Below are 13,560 nucleotides of genomic sequence, written 5' to 3'. Positions count from 1 at the left end.
AAACAGCTCTGAATGATGTTAAGAAGCAAAGTATTCACATTGCAGCAACTGACAAATATTTTTTCTTTGATTGTAGAAGCAAATTTACTCTCTGATCATTCTTTTTGTCTTCTTTTATCTCTATCATTCTACTGCTGCTTTTTATCCCACAGTGTCAAATAGAAATTCTATGGTGACAAATTATGTTAGCTGTAGATTGCAGGATCAGCTAAACTGAAATAAGCTACTACTATTTAGGAGAAGGAAAAAAGAAGTTGTTAATGTGATCTGGCCTTGAGAAAAATCTTTCTTCTCAATCAATGTTTCGAAATTACAGTAAGAAAAACAAGAGAAGAAGAATGTCAAACTAAGCTATAATTCCACTGAGTGATAATCTTTCATTACCAGATTTTTTCATTTTATATGCTCAGTTTAAAATTTAACTGTGTTTACAGCATGCTGCCATTGTCAATTTGTTTCTAAACAACACTTCTAAAAAAACAACACCATTTTAGCCTCAGGATGGTCCAACAAAAAAAATTAAACTCTTTTAGTTAATCTCAATTTAAATGTATGCCTTGAGACAATAAAATCTGAAAATCTCCATGTCAGAAGCTGGGAAGCTAGCCTAGGAGCAGGGAATGACATTCTCCAGGCTACAGAAGAAGCTCATGGTAGTGTTAGGACTGTAACTAAATCAGCTGTTAGTTGCTTAGTGTGTTTTTTCTGCACAGAGATAAAAAGCTGTCAATATTAGTTGTTGACATTATTTCATACTGTATTTTAAAACCAAGGCCATAGTAGCTCTCTCTCTTTTTTTCTTGTTTTTTGTTTTGTTTTCCAGAGACAAGCCTTTAAGGCTTCATATTGAACTCCAGTATAACATAATCAATGGTTCTGCCAAAGCCTTTAAAACCATTTGTTTTGTTTTTAACGATTTAATTTCTTTTTCCAAGTCAGCTCAGTTTCACAGGAAATTCAACCCACATTTCATATTTTTTTGGAAATTGTAGCCAAAATCTCAGGTTGGAAGGAAAATCTGAAATTTCATGAAGAATATTAAGTTTGACTGTAGGCTTTGGTCTGAAAGCACTGAATAGAAAGAAATACATAGAGATGAAGATGTTCCCCAACTGTCCACCTTTTTAACATTTCAGTGTATGCATGACACCATACTGTCTCAATAAGCTGAACAGTCTTAGGCTGAAGTCATCTGTGCTGTAGCTTCATCGACACCATGAAGCTCCAGAAAGGGACAGCTTGTTTCAGTGGATGCTGATGGCCATTTTATAACAGAGGTCTTGGCTCCTTATCAATTCTCAGATCTTTCCTCTCTACACAAGACAGCTATGCTCACGAATGAATTGTTGTGCAGCTATGCTCATGAATGAATTGTGCTTTATAGCACATTAAATGCGAGCTATTATATAAGCAGCTATCTGTCCCTTTTATGGACACCTGTGGGCAACACTACGTAAGCCACCTTGTAAGCTAAAGCTTTTACAACAGAACTATATTAAGGTGTAACTGGGTACCTGAAGATAGAATAGGCAAAAATAAATAAAATGCCTGTGCGTTCTCAGAAGGTAGAGTTACTTCTAAGCCATTCACACTCTTAAACCACAGCATACATACATTTCATACACTACTTTAAACTAAGTTCCCACTTTTCTAGTTCGGTATAGTCACATTTAATAGCTTGATGCTGAAGTTCTTCAGCAGAAACAGGCCTCACTGTATAAATGAGGTCTCGCCCATTTCATCAGCTTCAACATGACCAAACAGCAACTTGTTCCACCAGGGACCTCACTGAAATCACCAAGACTTCTCAAGGAGAAGAAAGCAGCATCATCAATTTAAAAGCATCATTACTCCTTGTTCTGCACAAGACTTTTACCAGAAAAATCAATCGTTTGCCTTTTTAAAAACAAGTGCAGCTCGCTTCATGACAACTCCCAAAGTACGTATTCTGGTTGCACTTAAACTTAATTCATAGCTTTGAATTGTTAATACGAATTCTTGTTCAGGGAGTCCTAAAAAAAACAAAAAAACAAACAGAACCGGACATTTTAATGTACTGAGGGTTCTTTCAAGTAGTCTGAACAGTGCTATTTTATAACAAGTCTTCTTTGACATAAATAACTCCAACGAGCTTCATTTCAGGATACTTGCAGAGCTGACAGAAGCAATCTCAAATTTATTAGCACTTTTGGGAACTTCTGGAAGATGGCAAGAGCACTAAGCAATGAAAGAAGGAAAAATGCAATGCTTATCTTTTAGCAAAGGAGGAGAAGGACAGTGGGGAAGTTAAAAGTAATTTATCCCAATTTCTTTGTTTTGCAGTCTGATCTGATTGAGTAAATCTTTTTTGATCAGACTAATAATGCTTCTCCTGAAGATGTGATGCAATTCTGGAAGTTCTACTTCAGATGGGATATGGATCAAGAGAAGTCAAAGTGGAGGAATGAAAATGACTGAATGCCTAGAAAGACTGACTGGTAAGAATGTTTTCAGTAACTGGGTTGTTTGGGCTACAGAAGAGCATACTGAGGGTATGAGGACATGCTCACAATCCCCCCCAAGTCTGCTGCTCAGAGCTGAGTGTGCTGCCTGGGGAGTCTGGAAGGACAGGCCAAGGAGCATGGCCTATAACTGCACCAAAGAAATGTCAAATTAGCTGCTGGGGGCATCTTAGGTTCTAGATACCAGTCATATGAATAATACAATAATGCTGAGAGCCCTGTTAGGGAGGCTGTGGAATCTTCACCACCTGTAAAGAGTAGATTAGCAACACATCTGCAGTGACTTTGATATATTTGACCCTGGCAAGGGGGAAGATGAGATCATCCTGTGATAGTTCTCATTTTCTAGTACCATCTCATCTAGAAAGCTATCCTTTTCTAGATGTCACTTTAAAATATGGCATTTTCTCCCCTTCAGAATCTTTTTTTTCCTGCTACCCGTTTGTTTTTTTTTCTAAACTTTAAGTTTGAAACAACCACAGGCTGTCATGCTTTGCTGTTTGAGACATGACTATACATAGATTTGGTACTTATAAAGCCATTTTAAAAGATTGTGTTTTTTTTTCTTTTTTTCTTTTTACTTAAACAGATGCCATGATTTATTTCCAGGTATAAGCATCAGTTACACCAGTCTGAGTAATTCCTACTCAATAATGGCAATAATAATGTAACTCAATACTAAGGCATTCAACAATATCAGCAGTATCTATTTAACTGCACATCAAGGACCATACTAAAATGTCAGGTTGTAAAAATGTACATTTAAAAGCTAGGAAATACCAGAATGAGGGCTTCACCTTAGTTTGACCTCACTCTATAAAGGTCTGTAGTTATATGGTGAGTCTCCCTGTGTTCTTCCAGAGAACTTCTACCATAAGTGGTAGAACAGATAGACAATACCCAAGGATTTTAGCAAAGCTGTATAGTGAAGGGGATGGCTGACTGGTCTTAGGACAGATGAAAATGCAGAGAACTTGTTCCCAGCTTGGCATTTTCTGTGTGGCAGTGGCAAATCACTCAGATCTCCCTTTTTAATGTGAGCACTAATTTCCTGATTCATTGATCCCTGAGAAGAGACACTATAGTTTGGTCTGCAAAAATATTAAGTACTGTCACTTGCAACTGAATTCAGAGAGAGATGTGCATTAAAATGCAAAGTGACAAATAATACTGAGAACCCTGAAAAACCACATTGTGCATATTTCACATACAGTGAATAGTTTTGACACACATTTAAATTTCTCCTTGGATTCTAACTTCTCTTAAAGCAAAAAAAAAAAAAGTCTGGCATGTGACTATAAATGTAGCAGCACTTTGACTTATATTTGAATATACAGGCTCATATTTGGATAACTTCTAATAGCTGCTTCATATATCATATGCTAGTATGAAAAAGAATATATCTAACATCAGAAATAAAAGTAGATGATTAACACTCACCAGAAACAAAGTTTAAAACCAAAAAGCTTTAACTGGAGTTCTTAGAATCATTAGAGTTGCAAGAGACCCTTAAAGGTTACCTCATCCAACTTCCCGGAAATGAACAGGGAGTTATTCTGTAATACACATATCTGTTGAAGCTGAATTAATAAAGTAACAAACCTGAGCCCAAAGAGTTGCTGGCAGATGATGCAACAGCATGTGGCAGCAGCAGCTGTGGCATGACTGCTACCCACCTATATCTCATATTGCAAAACCAACTGGTACCTTTATTCCTCTGCTGTTTAATTCAGAGTATAGCAGGTGGAAATTTTGACCACCTGAAAGGGTCTCCAGCTTAAAGGATTGAGAGCTCTTCTTAGGTTAATCAGTGTGAATTCATATTGTACTTCTACTATCGTTATCATACCAAAATCACTAAATAGAATTTAAAGTTCATACTACTGTGCTGTAGATAATTAGCCTCTTCTCCTTCAGCTTTTCACCTACAAAATCCAACTTCTGTTACTCTTGATTTCTTATTTTTTTCTGTGACCGTGATGGAAAGAATTGCATATTTTTTAAATTTTGTGTCACGAAAGGAAAAGGCTTACTTTGCTGTTATATTTTGGAAGTATGAACAGCCAAGCAGACTCCTCTCAGTGGTTATCATTTTAAAATGTTTATGGCCATTGCATTGAGAAGGCTGAAAGTTTGACATGCTGCAGCCTGCTTTATTGGAGCTCACACAGGAGAAGCAGGCAAAGCACCAGCCAAGTGGAACAGAATAAAAGCAATATCACATGACTTCCAGCCATAGCTCTGTGGGTGTCATTTAGTCTACTGACGTACTGCAAAGGAAAAGAGAAAGGAAAAATCTACAGAGCATCACATTAACAACAGCAAATAGCTGCAAATATCAGCTAGAATCATTCTGGGACAACAGTCTGAATTGTTAATAAAAATGTTTTTTAAATACTGGTTATTATCTTTCATGAAGCACTGCACACATCAGTTTTCAGAGTCTCATTTATGTTAAGCAATGGATGTAGTAAAACTGTGGTGCTACCACACATTTTATATGAGCTAGATGTGGATTTGCTTTGGACAGTCTATCTCAACAAGGGGAAGCCAGATTAAATAATGCAAATCCAGAACAGTGATACTGAAGGGAATAGAACATGTCTTAACCCTGCTTTGAGCTCACTCATTAAACTGAGGCTACGTCATACTGGACCACAGTCACAGTACTTAGCCTCATGTTAAAACAAGATAATAGAAAGATTCAGAGACTGGGGCTGTCAGGACTCGTACTGAATTTATGCATTAGCCTCGTGGTAGAACCAAAAATAAACACAGGTAAAGAGACTGCAGTGCCTCTGTTCCAGACACTGCAGGATCTCCCAGTTATTACCAGCTTGGCTGCTTCTGTAATTATCACAACATCACTGCCTCAGCTGTTGCTCCACCGATTCACCACTTCCCATGCTTCACTGGTGAAAATATATGGTCTTTCCCTACCTTATCAGCTACACAGAGGGGACAAAATCTACTCCCAATGGTTAAGCTCTCATGCTTAGTCTCTCACGCAGGAAGGAAGGCAGAGTCTGGTACTTTTTGATTTACTAGCAAGATGAGGAGCAGAAACAACCTAAAAGCTCGTGTATTTATGTTTTAGCTCACTCTTTCTCATTAACTTACTTTTCTGGTTTTAGATCCCTGTAAATAATTCCAAGCCCATGAAGGTGGTCTAAAGCCAAGGCCAGCTCAGCTAAGTAGAACTTGACATCCTCTTCTGTAAACATCACCTAGAGAGAAGGAAAAGAAGAACATGTCTATTTACTAGACAGTGGTGGGCTGGCTTGCATTAAGCAGACGCAGGGAAGGAATTGTCTAACTCAGGAATGCTGGTAGGCCCATCATATCAGGTTCAATTTTCCATAATTTGTCTGAGCTCACATTAACAATTCTTACCAGATTCTCCTTATAAAACAAAACTTGGTCTGCTGAGTACTCCTGTTACTTAAAACGCGCTGCTCTCATTCATCTGTTTGATCTGTTTAGATGACATCATGTCACAATAATATAAATAAGGTTCTAACTCCTTACCCTTTGAAAGTCAATGGCAAAATTCAACATTCAACATTACAGCCTTTATTGTTTTCATACCTCTCAATTTGCTAAAATCTTGGCATTTGATTCCTGAATTCTCATAGAATAATATGAGGAATCCCTCTGAGGAAGTGTAACGCTTCTTGTTTTAGAAACTGAAACATATATTTTTCCCAAATATGAGCAGAATACACAGCATGAAAACACTCTGAGATAGATTTAAACTCCCATGCATCAAAGCTCCAAGGAATCTCTAGGGGCCACCAGACTCTCACAGGAAAAGATTCCCCAGCTTCTTCACAGGAGGGAAAAGGGCTCCCCTAGCCCCAGGAGAGCACTACTGAAATCCTGAAGCATAGAATTCTGATTATGGTTTTCCAGGTGGAAATATCTCTCGCAGTGTGCCAGAGGTTTTCAACATGGTACTGCTCAATCTTGTATGGTTTGGGATAGCACTGGAGAGAGCGAAAGAAAGAAACCTGGCATATCCTTACGCATGACAGCTAGAAAAAGTGTCCCCAGTGCAAACGAGCATCTACAACAGCTTTGGCTGTTGGAGAAGAAACAGCTTCCCCCTGAGCCAGAGCCAGGGACAGATCCAGTGCAAATGATCAGGGAGCACGACCTCAGGCTGAACCTTAGCAATCCTGGTGCAGATGCCCTGAGCAATGACGTGCTGGCCAACACACAGGGCTGTTTTCATTGCAGGGGAGTTGGAGTAGATGGCCTTTAAAAGTTGTTTCCAATTCAAATGATGCTATGATTCTATGATAAACAGATGCAAAGTATAGGTAGATGAGATGAGCTGCAAACACAGAAAAGAGATGTACTAGGACTGCCAAGCTAACAGATCTCATTATCGATAGCATAAAGCAGAGAATTCAGTGCACTGAATTGTGAAAGCTTTGGGAAAACCAAAAGTGTCAAATGAGTACAAAATCTGAGTCATACTTCCACGTTCCTTCACTGTGCAGAATGTGTTAAGAACCACTTTTTCTCTCTTCTCCCAGGAAATCAGAGAGATTCTTTAAAGACAGAGCAGCGTAACAAATCTGTACTTCATGACGAGCAGCAGGAAGATATTTTGATTTTCTTGAATCTTTTTCATTCTGTTTAAAATAACTGATTCCATATAGTAAATACATATACAGGTACTATTACTTGGCACAGCCATAAACCTACTGCTGATGTCTCCCTGCATTAGCAGACAAGTCTGAAAAGAGAACACTTGGACTTACAGCCCATGGTGGACTCAGCAGTCTGCCTGTCAGCCCATTCCACAGCAGCATTTCACCAGCTGCCATGCCACCCAGACTGGGTTTGTGGGATGGAAAATGCAGCTAGGGAACTTCTGCATGAAAGTTCTATTCTCATAGCCCATCCATAAACTCCCGAGAACAAAGAGAGACTCCCCCCCCTTTCATCTTATTTTTAAATATCCTGTGTCAAGTGGATACAGATGCCTCATCCCCACAGTCTGGACAGTGACCAAGAGCTGAGGACACTACACTGGTGACATCAAACCCTGGAATACAGACAACTCTTGGGACCCCAAAAGCTCCCTGGCTCCTCCCCGGAGGTGACAGGGCTGCCTCACCAAACACTACTTCTGCCTGCAGGACTCACAGACAGGCTCCAAGAAGCACTAGGAGAAACAGGCAAGTACTTAATGAATGTAGATATCTTGCAGCTACCTCTCTCTGCTGGCGTTAGTAGACACAGGTTTGGTTTTCTAACTATCCTATTATTCAGCAGCAGCATCTCTCCACAGGTAGGAGCAGAGGGCAGGGGACTGATCGAGGTCACGGAGGCGAGGAAAGCAGGACAGGCAGGTGGCAATCAAACTGCAAGCCTGAGGCAGGGCATGACCTCCAACCTACTCCCAGCAGCAACTGCAGCAGGTGGCACTGTCCTGCTGGTGACTGATGCCCTAATACTCGGCACACCTTCTGCAGGGGTCAGACCCTGACTGACAGCATCTCTTCCCACTGGCAGCAGTTGTGCTCTTACAGTAGCTCTGTGCTCACATCCTAGGCAAAATGTATTGGAGATGGGCTTCTCAGATTGCCTCTCATCACAGCCAAGTTATATTTGGTCAGCAATGAGCCTGGAGGTATTTTGTTGTGACTGTGGCTACTAGTTTTCTGTGATAGTGATGCTTACTGCCTAACTGCTTAATTATCTGTGGCATTATTCAAATATAATTAATAAGAACCCACTTAGAGATGCAGGATGATGCAGCTCTACTACACATATAGCCTCTATCTATCTATCTATCCATCCATCTATTGCTTTTATTTATATATAGCCTATATGTATATATATGGACTATTTTCAAAGCCCTTTATCATTCCCACCAGCTTTATTGGTTTCTGAAAATCCAGGACAGTCTTTCTTTTCCAAAGTTAAAATCTTCCAGCTTACCTCTTTGGAGAGTCTTGTGAAAAGGTCCCCTCCCCGCAGGAAATCTAGTATTAGATACAACTTCCCCTCTGTTTGAAATGCTGCATTAGAAAAAGATGGAGACATTGGAAATTTGAATCAAGATAAAGTCTCCAAAGAATAAATACTGTTTACTGATGATATATCATTCGTGATATTAGCTCTACTGTCATTTTTCACTTAGTGAACAGAAGAATTAATTTCTCTACAGCAATAAGCAATCTATCTTAGACGATGGGAAAAACAGTATCAGCTGAGAGACAGTGATGTATTACTAAAATATTCCAGTTCATTCTAAACATCTATGAATTCATATTGTTTTCCACTGTACAAATACCAGAAGACATGGAATCTTGGTCACAGTGAGGAGTACCCAGACCTGAGCAAGGTAGAACCGGCACTATTCACAGAGGGATCTTTACAGTAAGTAGTAATGGGCCTGGGGAGCTCCTGAGGCTGGAGTGCAGCTCCAGAAAGACACTGAATTCACAGTCAATAACATGCTGATTATTAAAAATAGTTCCTCTGTTTTCTTAGATGATACCTGACAGCAGGTGAGGGGGTTTGGAGATGTAACTAGCTCATCAGCAACTCCACTAGCACAATATATCACACTACATTTTATGTCAAATGTATTTTGATGGATAAATGGCTAAGAGCTACTTATACTAAAATTCTATGATTTTAGAGACTGTTATATATAGGCAGCTGGTACCTATATGAAATTATAACACATCTGGTTACAATTCTCCTACAAATTTAAGAACAAACATGAATTATACTTTATTATAGTTACCATAATGAAGCTTGACTATGAAAGGATGATTCACTTCTGCCAAAATATCTCTCTCCATTTTCGACCGTACCCGATCCCGAACTACAAGGAAAGAACAATAAGAAAAGCAACACATTAAGAGGCATCATGGTCTGCTGGATACAGTACTGCAATGAGCTTCAGGTGAGCTGGGTCCTGCTTTCACTCTCTTAAGGGTTTGTGGTATAACCATTGGCAAACCATGCCATGCTCTGGTAGCCCCTTATTCTTTCTGTCTTGCGTCTGCAAAGAGTGAGCTCTTCAGGAGGGCACTGCCTCCTCCTCTGTAGATAGCAGCCTGAACCAAAAGCACCGCAGTGTTACAAATGAGGGGAAAGTGATCGTGTTTTGACAACATGAGAGTCAAAACTGTATAAAATCAATAGCTCTATCTCACTTAAGATTACACCAAATGAACCAGTCTCAGAGCTTGCCAGGCTAACCTTGTGCAAATTAACATTTTGTATTGTGCTGATGCTAGCAGTCTTTATTAGATATCTCTAGATAACATTCTCTGGAAATATTATTATTTCCAGAGAATTATTAATATGAACTATCATAAGCCTCCAACAATACCGTTAAACAATGAGTAATAAAGAAAAAAACTGATTAAAAATAATAATAAACCATTTTCACATATGGAGTAATAACTGTGGGAAAGCAGTGAGAAAAACAGTTGTGGCTGAGATGAGACTAAAAGAAAAAGGAGTTAGGGAGGTGAGCTGAGTTCACACTCATCAAAGTGAAGATTTTGGAGCAAGTACCTTTAACAATGTTCAGATGTTGAGGGGTATCAAGCTCTCAGATTGCCAGCTCTTGATCTTAGACAGACATTTTTTAGTCAATCACTGTTTTTCTAAATCTGCAATGGAAGTATTAAAATTTTCTTCTCCTTTCTCTGTATTACACAATGCCAATATGGTTTGCAGCCAAAAGCATCCATGAGGAATGCTATGTGAACTATTTTAGGTGGTAAAACCTGAGATCTTGGTGAGATGCTATCATTGCCTGCAAGTGTTGTAGATCTGTTGAGAATCCAAGCACTCCCAGCACTTCAGTAATGAACATACCATAACAAAACCACATACCCTGCTGCTGCACATTAAGAATTGATGCACAGAAATAGGACAAAAAAAAAAACAAAACAAAACTGATCCAAAAACCTTAAAGAGGAGTGGAGGAAAACTTGAATTTCTTACTGTTTTGATGCTTTACTTGTGTCAGTAGCAATGTATAATTTGCTAGCTACTCAACCTAAGTTAGCTTGTAGATAAAAAGCAAAACAAAGGGATCTCAGAATCTTAACTCATTATCTCATGAATATAAATTACACTTCATACAGTTAGAAAATGCTTAACAAATTTGAAGGGAGAGTATTCTTCAAGTCATAGATCCAGATTCTTGTGATATGCAGGAATGCTCCCAGGCAGGAACAGGTGGACAGGTGGGTGAGTGGGATACTTCCTATTACGTTTGGTTAGAAATCCTCATAAAGTGCCTCTCTGTACCTCTACATGCTCACACAATGACATATCCTACAAAATCCACAGGACTTTTTTTACAGGAGCTGGGTGGTTTACCATGCACAGTTAGATAAAAGCATCAATCATGCTGCAAAGGCAAGGAACAGCTATTCTGTGCCACTCACACTGCCATCCATATACCTGTTCTATCCAGCATTGACTGTAGCACTGAACAGACACAGACTAAGGTTACTCAAGGCTGGGAGTGTACTGGCTGCAGAAAGTAGCAGTTTTCCATTTGAGGGGCAGTCCAGCATCAGCAGCAAATTTGGTATTTTCTGGCAGACAGCAGTATGTCCTCCTACCACCAGCACTGCAAGCTCTGAACAGCCGTGTCACTGGGTGGTTTGCTGAACTCCTTTTCCCCCCATCCTGCTTGCTGCTGTGGTGGCTCTGTTACAGGAGTTACAGGCTGTGGACATGCAGGGTTACATGTCATCCTCCTTCCCCATGTGTGCAGCCTAGAGTCATGGGGATGTTAAAGCAAAGTCTCTGTCATTGCAAGAGACACCTAAATCTCTAGTCACGGCCTGATAGCCTCTGCTGAGCCTGGTCTCCTCCAAAGCTGCTGTAATCACTACCTTTGCAGTATCAACCAAAAGAGATAATTGGAACCTGTAATTGGGATTACAGCTTGGCACGTGTGTTGGTGACCTGCCCTCTACATCTTCCAGCATCAAAAGCTGTTCGATTTAAATGGTCTGAGGGCAGAAGCCACACAGGTCAGATATTTTAATTAATCATGTTCCCTAGGAAGGCAAATCCACAAGCTTTTTTTCTTTTCCTTCCTTTTTTTTTTTTTTTGGTCTGCATTCTGTTATTACTGATTGCCTGCATGTACCTGGGCAACACTTGAACTCAAACTCCAAAGTCAACTCTCTAGGATACCTACCTCCTCACAGCAGCTTGCACACCACAGGACACTGTCTTATGCTGCACATTCACTGTCATCATATTTAAAAACGTCCAAAATTTCACGTGATAGTTAATTATACATATCTTAATATTTAATGATGCAATAACAAGACATGGAATTCAATAAACACAAGGGCAGCACAAGGCCCTCCTGCCTTTTCTTTTCTGGTTTATTATTAATTCTGCCGTAAAAGGAGAGAAGATATCTTTTCTCTCATTTCATAGACAGCAAGGAATTCCTCTGCTGTTCATTCCACTTACATTGTTGGGACTGGGGAATCTGAATCTCAAATTCATTAGGAAAAGTTTTAAGAAGGGGTAGCACTTGAACATAACATTCCTACAACACAAGGCTCCAGCTCAGTTTGACTTCTTTGACTTCATCATTCAAGTACAATGGGCAAGAAAATGCATCTTGGGAGACTTTTTCTAGGATTCAGTGGTCCCAGCCTGCCCTCTGGAGGAAGCATCCCTTCTAGTCATATACTGGGGTAGTTGGGTAATTAGATGAATTTGCTCAAGTGTGGTCTGAATTAGTTCTGGCTGCTTATTTTGGCCTGCTTGATCTTACGTAGGGAACCAGGGGAGAGAGGGACAGGGTCTGAATAGCTGCCTTGGTGTCAGGGATGACAAGGACTAAACATTAGCAGCGTGTCTTTCTATGCAGTGATCAAGCAAACACATACATTTTTGCATGGTCTCATTTTGGGACCAGTTAGTGTGTATCACAATGAAGTTCTCCATTCATTTCCAAAATAACAGAATCTCTGGAAAGGACCTACTGGCACTGGGCTGCTCTCAAGCTCAGAGATTCTGCCCAGCCTTTGGTATTGATGGGGATTAGATAAGCTTACCTACTCCTCCTGTTTTCGACCACTTGTAAGGACTCAGAGCAGCATGCAGAGGAGAGGTGCAGGTGGCTTTGGCAGATTCCGCCTGCACCAGATGTTTACTTTCACAAATACAGTCCCATTGGAACTGTTGCTAAACTGCTAAACTCCTGGCCTTTCTACCCATGGGTTTTTCTGCCTATCCTTAAATCATACATCAGATGGAAGCACACAATGTGCAACAACGAGCGTAAAGTCATAAAGATTGTTTGCATGCTTTTGGGCCAGCTAACCATCCCTGAAGTAATCCCTCATGTTGCAAGGCAGAAAAGAGCAGACCAGTGGGACTTGCAACAGGGGAGGAAGCACCTGCTAATTTGAAATAAAAATAATTCCCATTTCTAGGTATTAATGTGATATGAAAGAGAAATGGAGACAGCTGAATATGCATGCATATAAACTCAGCTTATTCTGTCTGCTTAGCTCTGAACATCAAAGAAGACAAATTTACCATTTATTTTATTTAATGCTTAAAGAGCAGGTTTAATTTAACATATGAATTTTATTTCTGAGGCTGTTTCAATTTCAACAATCGTGAAGTAAGGAAGGGAAAGGGGGAAAAAAGGAAAACTACATTCAGAGTACCTTCCAAGGAGAAAAAAACATCCTTCTCGAAAATGGATTAGCAGTCTATTTATTAAAGAAGAAAATAAAACCATAATCTTCACTGAAGTTTTTACAATATCAACTATGTTTAAGATTTAAATACAAAAAGATAAACTGATTTTCAGCAAATGAATTTCATATTTCTCACTTAAAGATTAAGAGTCAGTGCATCTCTAGCATAGACACTGCCAAGGAATGATGATCTGGGGACCTTACTTGATGTACATGCAACGATATTGTATCTGTTCAGCAGGCTGTCAAGTCAAACCTAAGAAAGCTTTTAATTAGAGAAAACATGGCCTACAAAAGCTGTAAAAGGAAGCTTATAAAAGAGATAC

At 39.6% G+C, this 13,560-nt stretch overlaps 1 protein-coding gene across 2 annotated transcripts in view; it reads right to left on the bottom strand.

Annotated features, from left to right (window-relative positions):
- RPS6KA2 (ribosomal protein S6 kinase A2) overlaps positions 1-13,560 on the bottom strand; it is a 274,636-nt gene that overhangs the window by 59,095 nt on the left and 201,981 nt on the right. For both annotated transcript variants that reach the window (XM_031552440.1, XM_010707087.3), the window contains 3 exons: positions 9,271-9,351; positions 8,457-8,536; positions 5,622-5,728 (listed from right to left, as the gene is read on the bottom strand). In XM_031552440.1, the coding sequence (XP_031408300.1) occupies positions 5,622-5,728; positions 8,457-8,536; positions 9,271-9,351 (268 nt within the window). The remainder of the gene's footprint in view (positions 1-5,621; positions 5,729-8,456; positions 8,537-9,270; positions 9,352-13,560) is intronic.

Source organism: Meleagris gallopavo, chromosome 2 (assembly GCF_000146605.3).
Source record: "Meleagris gallopavo isolate NT-WF06-2002-E0010 breed Aviagen turkey brand Nicholas breeding stock chromosome 2, Turkey_5.1, whole genome shotgun sequence".
NCBI lineage: Eukaryota > Metazoa > Chordata > Aves > Galliformes > Phasianidae > Meleagris > Meleagris gallopavo.
This window is presented reverse-complemented; position numbering and strand designations above follow the sequence as displayed.